Source organism: Triturus cristatus, chromosome 8, assembly GCF_964204655.1.
Source record: "Triturus cristatus chromosome 8, aTriCri1.1, whole genome shotgun sequence".
Classification (NCBI taxonomy): domain Eukaryota; kingdom Metazoa; phylum Chordata; class Amphibia; order Caudata; family Salamandridae; genus Triturus; species Triturus cristatus.
This window is the reverse complement of record NC_140591.1, coordinates 772,266,838-772,282,756: the sequence shown is the minus strand read 5'-3', so window position 1 is coordinate 772,282,756 and position 15,919 is coordinate 772,266,838. Positions and strand designations below refer to the sequence as shown.

Genomic DNA, 15,919 nt, shown 5'->3' with positions numbered 1-15,919 from the left:
GGGATAAACGGTATGGCTAGAAATCTCATCTCATCTTTTCTTGCCTACCGTACCCAGACAGTGAAGTTGGGTAACTTCTATTCTCCTATCTCTGCACTCCCCTGTGGAGTCCCACAGGGCTCCTCGCTAAGTCCTACGCTATTTAATATCTATGTAGCAGACTTAGCGAGGGTAATAAAGGCCCATGGGCTGCGACTTACATCCTACGCAGATGACACCCAACTGGTTCTGGCAATACACAAGGACGGCCCAGCGGTGGCAGCTAATTTCCAAAGCGCCATGCTTGCTGTCAGTACCTGGATGTCCTCCAACTGTCTGAGGCTTAACTCGGACAAAACCGAGGTCATGACCTTTGGTAATCTCTCCCCGGTTTGGTCTTCTGCCTGGTGGCCTGACCAGCTGGGCTCTCCTCCTGTCCCAGTTGATAAGGCCAGAAACCTGGGAGTCATTTTTGACAGCAAGCTGTCATTCAACCTTCATGTCAACAAGGTTGTGTCATCTGCGTTCTTTATTTTAAAGAAAATTAGGAAAATACTGCCTTACCTTCCCACCTCAGCTGGGAAGACCCTGGTCTCTACCCTAGTGTTTTTCCAAAATCGACTATGGGAACGCCCTCTTCCTTAATACTCAGAAACTCGTTCTATCTAAGTTGCAGTCCATACAAAATGCTGCTGCAAGAATTCTTCTTGACATCCCCCGCCGCCAGCCAACTACTCCAGCCATTCGTCACCTGCATTGGCTAAGAGTAGAGGGCCGCATTAAATTCAAGGCCCTCTGCATTGCCTATAAGGCAGTGCATGGCGTCGGTCCAAAGTTTCTGATTGAAGCATTCCAGTTGTATAGCCCCAAGAGACAGCTGAGATCCGCCAACTCCTGCCTGCTTCCGTTACCTCGCACGAGAACGGCAACCTGGGGAGACAGGCGCTTCCTGGTTGCCACACCTAAACTCTGGAACCTTTTGCCACTCACCATAAAAACTGCCCCCAATTTGATAAGCTTTCGTAGGCTCTTAAAGACATGGCTGTTCAATCAGTAATCCTGCGGCTCGGTCTCTCGTTTTTGTCACATGCGCCGAGACACCTTCGGGTATTTGTTTGCGCAATAAAAATCGCGAAATAAATAAATAAATACATTATAAGGAACCCATGTTATCTCCCCTCTGTAATACATTTCTAGTACAGCTAAGAAGGGGCTAGGCAGAGGCGTGGTTCATCTTCCCTCAAAATGTGAGCCACAGAATGAAAAAGATGGGGCAGCAGTCCTGTTGATCTTCCTTGGGATGATGAACCTGAATGACAGACATCTCTCTGAGAGAGGTGTGCAATACATTTTGTGAATTTTATGGCTCTTTCTGATACATGGAAGCCCATAACAGAATCTTGCCTAATTCCAAAAGACAGATTAACAAAGAAACCCAATTCTAGCTGTTCCTGATCCTCTGCTTCGTAGTAGGCTTTCTGCTTTATTGTATGTCTTTGGCATACCAAGACGAGGTACAGTGTCTCCTGCAGATTTCCCCAAAGGAGGTTGTGATACACAGAAGGTATTTCCCAAGGGAGTGGGTGAGTGTGCATGCTGGGCAAAACAGGCACAATCCATGCAGATGTCAATACTCTAAGAAGATGCAAGCTATGTGAGGCTAAGCTAAAGAAAATTGAGTCTCACGAAGACTGCAACTTTAAAAACCGATGTTTCTGTGACAGCCTAAGCCAAAAAAAGCCTTAAACCTGCTTTTGCATATGATCAGTGTTGACAACTTAATTAAAAAACAGTGGGTACTTACAGCAACTTTGTATGCAGCTTCAATGTAAAACACAAGATTCTGAATGAAGGCCACTTCATCCAAGGTAAACACAATGCGAAGACCTGAAAACACAATGTCATTCATAAAAAACACAAGTCTTCCATCCCTGCACAACTTATCTGGCAGCGACTAAGGTAATAAAGTTGCACTGTGCATCAACTTGTAAACGTCTACATTAGGTTTTCCAAGACACAGTAAGTTCAACAGAGGCACAACAATAAAAGAAGACAGTTCCAAAGTCATCTATTTCAGATGAAGTAAACATGGTGTTTTAAATTCCAATTCTATTTCTCATTCTTATTTGGAATTATTTTTTTCAATGTTGTTTTCCCACAACCGACAACTTCAGCTGTCTCAACACTGACAGCTTTAGCTGTCTGTTTCAGCCAGCACTGTATACAAAATTACATAGCATGGGCTTTGAGGCCGCCCCTGGCTCATGATTGGATGACTTTCTTGCCCATTACAATCTCTTTTGCTGATTCGGTAGCTTTTGTTCCCCCCGTCCCCAGGAACTTTATGTTTCACCATTGTTTCTTTGTTTTTTTTTGTTATGGGTATCCTTAAACTGCTAATCTCAAGGAACTATATATTTTTTCTTTTTTGTTTGCCAGTTCTGATTTAGTATTTATTGGCTGTGCATGTCATATCTTTCTCTTTCCAACCCCCTGAGAGCTCGCTCCCTGCACTTTCCCCAGCCATCTCTATGTCTGCAACTCCCTCTCGTTCTCTCTATCCACCCATGCACTCACTCTCTGTTCTTACCACCGCCACATTCTATTGCTCTCTCCTTCTGCCCCCAACACCAAGTACAGCTTGAACTCATTGTCTCTTTATCTCTGCTCCCCTCCTACCTCTTCCTGGCCACCTTTACTGCCGTCTGCCGCTATTGGCTTTGCCAATGCCTGAAATATTCTGTAGGCGCTAGAATTCAATAGTGGACTTACCATCTTGAAATGTTGGTTTTATAACTTCCAAAATGACTGTCACATTGTGTAAAGGCACAACATTGCAGCTATCTTGCAAGTATAGACAACTACCATTTAAAGATTGCAGATACACCAATTGGCTCTGCGAATCCTTGTGACGCAATTTTGCAGTATAGAAAATACATTCCAAAGTGGCTGAACACTATTTTCAATACTTCCAAGATGGCCTTCACATTGCATCTACACGCAATATGGTGGCCATATAGGATAATAATAACAAAAATAGCATTCCTAGATGACTGAATCCAGTAATACCTTTCTCAATGGTTGTGCCGCATTGGCAAAACTAATACTGGAAAACAACAAGCATCGGCAAAGAGAGCCTCGCTGGCTTTGGCACTGCTTGTTTATTACGAGTCTCTACTTTACTTCTTTATTATTGTTCTTTTTATTATATTCTTTCCTTGGTATTTTTTTTAATGTTGTCACATTTATGCAAGCACAACTGAGTGCTGCGAACGAAGATGCAATTTAAATAAGAACAGTGAATGGAAGGAAGAACTAAGGAGGAACTGGAAAGAACATTTTTTAATATGTGCCAAAACCAATGAGAAGGGCATAACAAATATAATCAACATAGTAGCAAACTCAGATATGTTACATTGTGCCACTGGGTAATTGTAGAGCATAGAATCAATTAGTTGACCTACAGCACAGCATTCAATCTTCAGCCTTTATTTGTGATTCTATCAGCAGTGGTTTTCCGCAAAGGAATTCAATTGCCAAACCATGAGCCTCATGTACTAAGAATTGATTCACTAAAAGTGGTCACAAATTGCGCACTGAATTTCGCAATATCAGTTCTGATTTTGTAAACTGATCTATGCAACAATAGGTCGGTTCACAGAATACCGAATTGAAGGGGGTCACAGAATGACCATCCTAATGAATATTCATTAGGCTGGTTGCAATCTGCAACCACCTGCGATCAGTTATAATTGGTAATTTTTCAATGTTTTGCTATCGGATTTCGGTTGCAAAACACTGATACATCCTGGTCAGAGTCACTATAGGCAAGAACTCCCGCAAAACGTCCCTACCAAATAGTAATCCTGAAGCGATTTATAAACCTATTTAGCAATTCATTCAGAAAACCTTTCAAGAATAGTAAAAGGATTTAGTACATTTGAAAAAGGGTTTTAACATTCGCAAGCCCAATAATTTACAGATTTAGAGGATTTGCGGATACTAAAACCATTTCTACATGAGGCCCAGTATTTGTTGTGGAGGGTAGTTTAAAGGGTATTGTCTATTCTTAAGTATGTGTTCTGTAAGATGAGGGTGGGTTTTGCAGTGTTCCATTGTCAATTTGTGACTTTTTTTTAAAGGAATGCCTCTCCACCAATTCCAAGATTGTGAAGGGAAAGCATGTTGCTCCTATTACAGTAAAAGGTCCAAAAAGGACTATCAAGCTGCCTGCTTGATGCTGCAGGGAAAGAAATAGCAAAAACAATACTGGAATTCCAGCAACAATGGTTCAATTAAAGCAATACCCTACCCATACAACAGGCAGGCTATCGAACTCAACATGCTTGCTCGGATGTTTTGACAACGTTACTTATATTACGCAATATGTAAAGCTCAGCTCAGAAACTTTTATGTAAATCAAAAAAGGACAGTCATTCCAACCTGCATTTGTTGATTCTCCTACAGAGTTTGATTTGGTCGGCAGACTAACATTGTTGTGTACACTTCCTGCCCTTACCTTGCATACAAGAATATTGAAAATAACATATGGGATAAAGTACCCCAAGCAGCACAATATTAGGATATTGCAAGTCACCAAGCAGCTACATACCATAAAGAGTAGTCCGTTTTTTTTTAGAAGGTCATGGAACTGACAGCCCATGATGTGGTAGTCCAGGGTGTAATTTTCCTGTGTTCATCCCACAATAGCCATGCACACCATAACTCCCACACTAGGTGCAATGCTTCTGACCTCACCCTTGATTTGACAGATGCATTAAAGTGCCATGAATAATTTTAACAGAACGGATTACATACCACATTCCATTAACACTATGAAAGAGAAGACGATTAACATAGTATTATTTATTAGTTTGAGTATGTGTTATTATTTAATTATGTTGTGATTTTAGGTGTTGCTACTCATTGCTATAAATACTGTAAGGACACATACATTGCATTTGGTGTGCAAGTTATGGTTTGCATGGCTGTTGTATGAGTCATAGATTATAGAGCTAACCGTAACTCGTGAATTTCACTGTTTTTTATGTTTGCATTTGTAACTATAACTTCACTTAAAATGTAGTTTTACTTGAATTTCATAGATTTTTTTAAACATTGTTGAGGGATTTGGCTGTGCACAGCACGGGTTGGCCAAATGGCCATATCTATAGTCAAGGCATGCACCCAAACAAGCCATTGGCGGTCAACCCCCATCATGCAAGGCCATAAGATAGGGGGATTAACTGCAAAGCCTGGCCTGAGGTCACGTCCTGAAGCCAACCCACTATGGATAGCCTTGCAGGGTGTAGTCCTTTATAGAGACAAGCTCTTTTTATTTTTTTGGGGTGGTTCTTAAAAGAACATTTTGAGGAAAGTGTGTTGGATTTTGTGTTTTTTTTTTTTATTTGATTGTTTTGCGATTCCCGTGTTTTTATTGGTTTATTTGCAACTATGGTGCAAATGGCTACTTAGAAACCTTTTATTGTTTTGCTTTACTGATAGGATTTCAATAGTTTGATTCCCAATGTTGGGATTTTATTCCCTGCTTTGCCATTCCACGCAGAGAGTGCAAAGAAGCTTAAGTGGTGATTGATTTCTTTTGCTCCCTGCAGCACATCTTGAGGGAACATTCTGGGGTCCCTTCACCACCTGCTATCCTCGTGTATCTTTATTATTCTGTAGGAATCCCCAGTGTTCCTTGTCATGCTTCAACTTGAGGTGCCCACACATTGTGGATATTCTAAAAGAGAACAAAATTCTCTGCCCCTGCTAAGTTTTTCGTCACAAGCTTGCATGAGACCCTTGTCACATTGAGCTTCTTCATCCCAGGCTGAGGTGTGAAGAGCTCAAACATGTGAGAGTCTTTGATGTCGTCTTCACCTATTCAGTCTCCTGAAGGCATAAAAGTTTGTCTGGGTCATCTGGAGCAGCAGGGAATGGTACAAGAATCTGTCCTTCACATCTCTCACCCATAGCTGCTTCAAATGTAGCTGCAAGTAACGGTATCGCCTTTTCAGGCTTCCTGATCCTCAAAATATGGCTGATGTGCTTCTTGTAGCCAAGGAAAATATACTTTTTCATGTGGTGGAAGAATACGTGGACTTTCAACCAATGAGAAGTTAAGAATGCCCTTTGCAATGTGAAATAATCTGCAGATGCAAAAAGAAGTTTGGACCATAGAGGAAGCCCCCTCTCTGCAAGGAGTACCAAGTCCATGGTATCTGATAGAGACCATGGTCTCTAACTTTTCAACAAAAGAATGTTCAGTCTACTGTGATAGTCCTCCCTAAAATTGACCCTAATGGCAGTCCAGATCTAAGTAGAGATTTTATGAAGTTTCATTTTAGTTTTTTTTTAAATTCTTAACAGATCTTAAATGAGTTGATAGTCCATATGCTATTTTTAGAGACCATGGTCTTGACACACCTAGAATGGTGCTCATAGTCTGCAGCCCTGGTACTGAGATTGTCAACTACCAAAGGGAACCCAACATGGGTGAACAAGATTTATTATTCTCTGTCTTCTTACCGATGCCACAGATTCTCCACATTCAAATTGATGCCACAATGCAAAGCCTGGGTAAAAGAACGGTGGACAATATCTGGCTTCGCAGACCTCTATTGGGGTCCGAGGACCTTGCCACCAAAAGCTACGTTTATTTATCTCAAACCTGGATGGACCTTAGGGCCTCTGCACTTTGGCTTTGAGATTAGGTTGTGCTCACCTTGCCCCTTGAAGTGGTCATTCACCTTTTTGATAGGACACAAGGGGGTGCGCCCCATTCTCTGTAATGGTGGCCACATAAGAAAATTTTCTCTTGAGGCTGCCAGTCAGAATTTTCAGGTCCATGGTCATGGTTTTGAGCCTGGGGACTCAAAATGGATGATAGTACAAAACTCTCTCGTCCACCAAGGTTTTGTTATTTTTTTTAAATGTGTGCCCGTGATTGGAGGACCGCTCACAGGCTAATGGTCCGGATATTGCCAACACAACACATATTTTTATAATGCCTGTTTCTTAAACACTACATAAAGGATTTACACCAAACCAAGCAAAGGCACTTCATTGAGTAATTTATATTTACATGGCAAGTTAGATTTAATCGTGTTCTTCAATGCTTAGGTTTTGCCTGCTTACGAAATGTCTTGTAAAGAAAAGAAATCTTAAAAGGGGCATAGAGCCTGTCCATTGCTTAGCTTTAGTTACCACTGAGTGGCTCCCATGTCACTCTGGTTTCCTTGCTTCCTATTGGTCAGCGCCTCATCTTCACCTCCGGCTTCCTCCTGGGCTTCAACTCTTCAGCCTGCTATGGAGCATGGACCAAGTGAAGCTTCCTGTCTGCGACCAGTGTCCTTCTACAGGCTGCAGACTCCTGCAGGCCCTCTTGTTACTTTTCGACAAGCACTCTTATTGAGACTATGTCGCTGCAGACCCCACCCTTCACCGCCACCCTCAGTGTTGTTTGCTCCACTGACCTCACCCTTCTTCTGCATGCCATTGTTTTCATCCACCCCGCCCTCTTCCCGCTCACTGTTGCTTTCAGCCAGCCTCCCACCCTCCTCCCACTCACCGCTGTTTTCAGCCATCCTCACCCTGGCCGCTGTTGTTTTCATCCATTACACAGCCCTCCCCCACTCGCACTTATTTTCATACACCCCCTCCCTCCTCACGCTCGCTGTTGGTTTTAATCCTCCCCATTCTTCTTGCTGTTTTAAATTGTCCTCACACCTTCTGCGCACTCGCCGTTGTATCATCCAAACCTCCGCTGCCCTCCTCCCGCTCTCAGATGTGTTTCACACCCCGCTCCCTTGTGTTGCTTGACCCCCAATAACTCAATTTTTTGACATGGCTTAAAGGGAAAAAAGCATTATGCTTCATTGCTGGCCATGCCATAGTGCTTTTTTTGTTTATTTTACTTTAAGCCACGTTGCACAGTAGATTGCGCTGCCGTGCAACATAACGGTTCTGCATGAAAGTTGCCAAACCAAACCCAAATTGGATAATCCTTTTTAGGAAAGTTTTTTGTAACTTTGTTGAATGATGCCAAACTTATTAAGAAAACAAAAGACGCCATTTCAATGGAAAATCTGACCTAACCATAACCACACACTGGCTATCGCCAATGTGTAGCATACAGATTGACAGTGTGTAATATATACGCTGATGTTTGTTACATACTGTCTTACACAGCCAAAAGGCCTGCCTCAAAGCACTCAAACCTAGCAACAGTGGAGGTTATTACAAAATCTGGAGGATCATTAAAGAGAAAGCAATTCCGATATTAGCATGGTTATCCAACATAACCCTGAAACATTACTTACAAACTCCTGAGCAATATACGGAGAAAACCACTGAATTGAGTGAGTCTAAAACAAATTAGACTTCTAAAAACTTACGAAAACGGTGGTGAAAAATTGTAAGGTCTATACGGGGGTGGCCCCAGTGTCTCAAAAAGACTTACAATTAAGAGCGCACCCCACTTTCCTACAAACATTGGGCTTAAAGCGGCCAGGCTGCAGATGAAATGTGCACAAAAGTGGCCCAGATAATAAGGGGAGTACTAATATATATTCCCCAGCCTCACATTATATTAGAATCAGCAAGTGGAAAGGGCAGATCTTAGTTACTTCACCTTAAAGTCCAGGCAGTGAATCCCTGAAATCTTGTTGAGGAGTAGTGAGTTGATCAAATAAGAACCTTACGTAGCAGGAGAAAGGTCAGCCCTCGACACATGTGAGGATGGAACAAGGATTGCAGTGGTGGGGAGAGACAAATTCCGAATCAGAAAAAGAGATCTGTATGTTATAAAGGATTATCCCTACTGGGGAAGGACCGCAAGCTAGTGCAGGAAGATCACCCTTAATTTGTAAACATTGCTTATTGAACATATTACTGACCAAAACCCCACAAAGTACAACACCCTTGAAGATCAACAAATTCTTCAGAAATGTGGGATGCATACTTAAATGTCGAAAGTAAATAGAGCAGGGCAAGAAGAACCAGCCCAACTGCCCCAAACTGTACAATCAACATTTACCCACCTCATATCTCAGGAACACTAACATTCCCATAAGGCCCCAACTATGTTACTGAAGACCTCTGCACCGCTCGAGCTCCCACCCCCAGCGGCGCCACCCAACAGACCCTGCTCACTTGGGCCCTGCTTACGACAGAAGATACCCTAAAGACCATGAAGAGCATCCACTACGGAGCACCCTCAGATCCCCGCCCACCCCACATCTTCCACAGAGCCGCCACGGCCATCACACCCGAACTACGCCGGATGATCAACTAAACCCTCGAAACCGCCACATTCCCCGATGACTGGAAACACGCCGAATTCAACTCCCTCCTGGAGAAACCCTCTGCAGACCCTACTGACCTTAAGAACTTCAGGCCCATCTCCCTGCTTCCATTCGCAGCCAAGGTCATCGAAAAGGTCATCAACACCCAGCCAGCAAACTTCACCGAGGCCAACAACATCCTTGACATCTCCCAATTTGGATTCACAGCAATTACAGCACCAATCACTAATCACCGCCATCGCAGACATCCGCTCTTTCCTCGACCAGATCCAAATGGCAGCCCTCATCCTCTTGGACCTCTCAGCTGCCTTCGACACAGTCTCTCACCGGACACTAACCACCAGACTGCACAAAGCCAGCATCCGCGGAAAGGCCCTTGACTGGATATGCTCATTTCTCACAGGCAGACCTCAGCGAGACAGACTGCCACCCTACCTCTTGGAGCCAACAGACACCAGATGTGGAGTGCCCCAGGGATCCTCCCTCAGCCCCACCCACTTCAACATCTAAATGGCCCCCCTCACAACCATCGTTAGAAACCAAGGGCTCAACATCGTCTCCCACGCCGACGACACACAGCTCATCCTCTCCCTCACCAAAGAACCCAACATCACCAGGCACAACTTCCAAGAAGGGATGAAAGCTGTTGCCACCTAGATGAAGAAGAGCTGCCTGACACTCAACTCCGAGAAAACATAAGTCCTTACCCTTGGCTCCACCCCCTCCGCGTGGGACTACACGTGGTGGCCCCCCGCCCTCGGAAACCCATCCACCCTGACAGACCATGCACGAAACCTCGGTCTCATACTTGACTCATTGGTCATGATGAACCACCAGATCAATGCCGTATCCTTGGCCTGCTTCAATACCCTCCACATACTCTGAAAAACGTTCAGATAGATCCCATCCGAATCCAGAAAAAAGGTCACTAACGCCCTCATCAGTAGCAGACTGGACTATGGCAATGCCCTCTATGCTGAAATCAACAAAAAACTACTTCGCAAACTCCAGAGCGTCCAAAACACCGCAGCAAGAATGATCCTAGATATCCCCCATCACAATCATATCACCCAACCGCTCTGCGATCTCCACTGAATCCCTACCTTCAAGCTCCTCACTCACGCATACAAGGCCCTCCACAACATCGAACCAGCATACCTTAACAACCGCCTCTCCTTCCACGCACCCAAGAGACACCTTCGATCAGTCCTACGCTTCTACAGGACCAGAGCGGGAGAAAAGTCCTTCTCCTACCTCGCAGCCAAGGGCTGGAACGACCTCCCCCTCCACCTCCGGCAAGCCCCTACACTGCCCCAGTTCAGGAAGGACCTCAAGGCCTGGCTTTTTGGATGACCCCAACACTCAACAGAGCTGCCCTCCCCCCCCAACCCCAGCGCCTTGAGACCGTCACGGGTGAGTAGGTGCGCTTTACTAACAATGATTGATTGATTTATTGATATGCCCAAATTCTTGGAAAGGGAGCGTACTCCTTGGGAGGGAATAGAGGACTTGCTGCCCCCTGGTCACGACAGTTTAGTGCACTTTTGCACTAACCTTAACCTTCCCACAATGGAGACAATAGCTCCTGTTTCTTTGTCCCATACATACTTTTTCCATGTATTCTGTTCTATATGATTTGCTTTGTACATTTTATTTACTTTCACTTTTTACATTTTTAAATACCAAGACTCAACCTAAGCACATTTTCAGTACGCTCTCCAATTAAAATCATATTGGAGAATGGAAAACTCATTATTGTAAAAGTGGAATAAACAACGTTGAACGTTATGGGCCTGATTATGATGTCGGTTGGAGTGGCCTCCGACTGACATCATCGAGGAATCGGGACCTCCAGTTGACAGTCCCAACTGCAGAATTACGATGTGACCGCGCATGGTGTGGTCGCATACTCCCATTTCCCTAAGGGAGCTTGTGCTGCGGCCATAAACTGGCCGTAGCACAAGCTACCATAGAGAAACGGAAGATTGTGTTAATCCCTGCACTGTGTGGCAGGCACCTCATGGTGCCTGCCACACGGTGCAGGGATGAACAGAGGGGAACCATAGGTGCCCCCTCGGCCCCCAACTGAAGGCCGCAATGAGAAGGGGGCCTTGTTAGGGGTGCCCAAACTCACTTTCCAACAGGCTTTCCATGTTGGAAATCCCGGCATGGAAAGCATGTCGGAAACCGAGCATCGTAATCCCAACGGAAGAAACGCCACCCTTTGGGATTACGGGCCGGCTTCCAACTGCCCAACAGGCTCTTTGAGCCCATAGGAATGCAGCCGGAATGACCGGCCCGTTTCAATTTAGACCCCCTATATTGTAATTAGGCAGTAAGGATTGAAACCGATGATCTCGGTGGGAAAGCCTCCGACCTAAGGTCAGAGGCTTTCCGACGACGGAGATTGTAATAGGCCCCTAAGTGTTAACATAAACTAGTCACCCATGTAGTCACATGTATAGAAAAATTAAATGGAAGATGAAACAGGGAGGTAGGCTTGGGAAAAGATGCAATGAAGGGTTAGAGGGTTGAATAAGCACACAAGGGGTGTTTTGGCTGAGGGAAAGGATAGAGATGACTATTGATGGTTAAGATAGGAGAAGAGATTAGAGAGGAGTAGAAGAGAGATGGGGAACCGAACAAAAGGACAACAAACATGACAGGGAAAGGTCAAGTTCAATGGTCAGTAAACATAAGCAATAAATGTTCAGGTTGCAATGACGGAGGACAAAAATGAGAAAAGGGGAGAAGGAGGAGTTAGGTGGCATTAGAACACACAAGATACAGAGAAGGAAGAGAGTTAAGGGGTGGATGGGGAGGGAAGGTAAACTGAGAAATAGGTACAGTTTTTACAGCTAAAGGTGGAGGCTATAAAGGTGGGTTTTTATATTTTTAGCAGAATTGAACATAGTCCGTATGTTGTTGGATGTTTTGTGGCTTGGTTGGTTTGCCCGCAGAGATGTGTGTTGTGCCAGGTACTGTCTTCCACTGTAGGTGTCTGTTGATTCATTTGGCAATAGCTATTCCATCTGTACATCAGATCATTATCTTTGGCAGTGAGATAGACTCTCTTCAGAATCAAACAACAGAATAGGGAACACCGAAAAATGTTGTCAGAAGGCACTATTCTATTCTTTCCTTTATCACTTAGGCTGCATAAATCCCCCATCCCAGGCTACCACTAGGAGGAAAGCGGGGAAGCAACTTTTGCTAAACTCTTAGCACCCAGAAACCTGTTAAAATATTCAAAACCATGTGTTTTTCCCTCAGTGTAGATGTTAATCCACAGCCTACACAGCAGCTACATATGTAGTGCTGGTGTCCAGAGACTTTGCCTGTTGTGGCACCAAACTTGCAGTCTGTGATTATTTATTATAAAGCATGGATCAGGATGCCCTTAACATGATCTACGAGGCAAGAGAAACAAATATTGGAGACAAGAACTGCTTGATGATGTGAGCAGTCCACAGAAGATAAAATGGGAGTAAAGGTGGGGAGACCAGTAGATTTGTGGTGGTTGGGGCGTGCCAGAGACAGGACCACCTTTTTAGTGGGATGGTGCAAGTGACTCCTGTGCTGTTCATAAATGGTCTTACTATGAATATGGCTGAAGGGAGCTGGAGATGCAATCTAAAAAGGAACGGTAAGGTGTCCCAGTGATACTTCAAGGACAGGACTTATAAGTAAAGTTGGAAGAACTTTGTAACTCGTCTAAGGATTTTGTTTACAGACCACTACAAAAGAGCTGATACTGGTAATGAAGAGGCCATGAGACATCTTAGTTGGATTTTATCCTGAATCACCTGACAGGAAGTAGAAAGCACGATCTCATTAAACTTGAGCCTAGCACAACTGTCCATGTGCACACATGAGGTTGCTAATCTCGGCGCATGCAGAAGTTACGAGTCTCTGATAAAGAGTAAAAAAAATAAACCCACCAAGATTACTGAGGATGGGGACAACTAACATTTTTTTTTCTTTCGGGAATGGGTGCTCGCCCATTACAACAGAGTGTTACTGAAACGCAGCAGCAGCGTAAGTTTAGCGGCAATGACCAGTCCCTTAACTCGGATACGAGAACTGCACCTTACAATTCTTAATCAGATGCATTTCTAAATGACAAAAAATTGAGACGACTGTCTAGAGAGAAGGACTGGGCGCACTCGGACATAGGAGCATGGAATGAGCTCTAACATATTTAGCAATCTTCAAATGTACAAGGAACTATAACATACAAAGAAACCTGAGTCTGATGTACTATTCCCATTCGCAAACCAGGAATTTGCAATTTGCACACCAACTGGTTCGCTAATGGGAATGCAGTTTGCAGCCGGCCTATGTATTATGTAGTATCGCAAAAACAACTCATAAATATGAATTGGGCAGGTCATAATTTGCCAATCCCTCTGATTGGCTATAAATGCAGGGATGGAAGCCTGCAATGGACCACAGACCTTTGTCCATGCATGTTCATAAAAGTAACCCCTGTCCATTAAAGGGACCAGCACTGCTTATAAAAAAAGTTTCCCTTTTGGGAAGACACCGGGGAAAGCTGGTTGTGGCCCTCTGGACCCTACCCAAAGGAGAATATGTCCCACAGGAACAGCTAAAGTTTTGCCAATCAGATACTACACCCTTTGAGGTGTTGATATCTAATCAATGATTTGGGATTTCAATTGCGGTCACAAAACATTGATACACTCCTCTCTGAATCCCAGGGCATCTGTAAATATAAAAAATGCACTTGGCTGTTGCAAACTCGTTAACTACTTTTCTACATCAGGCCGCTGCCCCTTAAATAGAGATTACAAGATCTGTTAACTTATGCCTGAAATCATACACAGTCAAATCAAGCTGTACACCCATTCAATATTTTTTTATGAAAAGTAAATTTGTATCCATATATTATATGCATTTCTCAATCTAATAGCATTATCTTCATAAAGTTATACGGCTTAGACTAATAAACTAAGCTAGTTGGCCCTGGATGTCAAAATACCAAAAGCAGCACTTAAATGAAATTAACATAAAACCACATATGGTGCGGTACATTGACCGCCGACTAACGTTTACTCCAATGGTTATCTATTTTATATTTAACCTTTCATCATTAAGATACTGTAAATGAGGCAGAGTACACACATTTTCTTTTCATCAGCATAGCCACTGGTAGGCTTTCCTCTCCCTGCTTTGTAGCCTAGAGGTCCTATTGCTGTCAAAGGTATGAACTCTTTTATGGATGGTTGCATTCTTGAGGTGGTTTACCTACATCGAGCGAGCACCCTGCTTTTTTAAGAGCAAGCTCTACTAAATATATTTTTGAGGGATGGAAATACTCACAGCACCTGACCTTCAGACTTGCTTCTTTCACATTTATAGTAAAACAATACTTGTAGCAGGAGTCGCCTATCTAGGATCAAGCTTTGTTCTGCCACTAGTTTGGAGTATTTGTAATAATGAACAACATTCTCTGTGCTCTTCCTTTCCTTCTGTTCTCTCTTTTTGAATATCATTTTCTTTTGATTTGTCTGATTAAATCCACCATACCTTTGGTGTGCATGGGGAATTTGATGCATGTTGTAATATTTACAAACAAGATGTGCTTTTGCAATAAAAAGAAAATGCAGGCATTTTCATTTAATTTTTTTTTTTTTTTTTTTAACAAATATTCCACCCTCGGTGTAATATGTGCTCCATTAATATGTTTATTCAGACACAAAAACTACTTGACAAAAACAAAAAAGGCTGGCTTTGTGTAAGAGGCTTAGCGTAAAGGAAAGACCCAGTGCCAGTGAACCAGTCAAGCATGCTTACCCGATGCTGTCATCTGTGCTAGGAACAGCAGATACAGGGAGGTGGCGTCCACCTGCAGATGCCCCCACTGGTCATCCCCGACTACCGTGCTGCATGTGCCCGGGTTGTACTTGGCATGAAGGCAGTCATTCGTGCTCTGCGTGTGTTTGAACTTCTCCACTTTGTCCATCTAGAAAAGATAGTACAGATATCAAAGTCAATCTCCAGGAAGAATTGTGGTTATGTTTAATCACCATAAGGATACAAACAGCCCAAAAAAATAAAGCGAGTCGTGTGGTACCACGTCTTCCTCTATTTTTCCTGTACCTTTCTATTCTTTAACATGCTTACAATTTGCACAGTTTTACTTTCCCAATGCTGACCAACTATAGCTAACATGCACAATAAGGGCGTTATTATAAGCGCCCCAATAGTGGATCATTACTTATTACACTCAATAACCACACTCTTGGGATTATTTTGTTGGATGCGATTTACTCAAATTGCAAGTTTCGCTTGTGAAAATGGGGCATAACATACAGTTTTTGTGCTTACCTTACCAACAAGTGCATGTTCCAGTATTTTCCAGGCCTTTTCCCCACAACAATTATCGGCATATTTGGGAAAATGTGAAACGGTGTTGTGTTTGCTGCCAAACAACTAGGGGCACCTTTACTAATATTTCATGCAACACAGGGCTGCAAACAAAGTTGTTTCGCTTCGTTGCGTGAAAGAGAAAGAGCAGAAATGCTCCATATTTACAAATATATAGAGCATTTCTGCTCCATATTTACAAAGATATGGAGCATTTCTGCTCTCTCCTTGCGCTAGTGCAT

At 43.4% G+C, this 15,919-nt stretch overlaps 1 protein-coding gene across 2 annotated transcripts in view; it reads right to left on the bottom strand.

Annotated features, from left to right (window-relative positions):
* Positions 1 to 15,919, bottom strand: part of PHKA2 (phosphorylase kinase regulatory subunit alpha 2) — a 687,190-nt gene that overhangs the window by 545,152 nt on the left and 126,119 nt on the right. For both annotated transcript variants that reach the window (XM_085622210.1, XM_085622209.1), the window contains exons 5-6: positions 15,105 to 15,273; positions 1,784 to 1,866 (exon numbers count right to left, since the gene is read on the bottom strand). In XM_085622210.1, the coding sequence (XP_085478336.1) occupies positions 1,784 to 1,866; positions 15,105 to 15,273 (252 nt within the window). The remainder of the gene's footprint in view (positions 1 to 1,783; positions 1,867 to 15,104; positions 15,274 to 15,919) is intronic.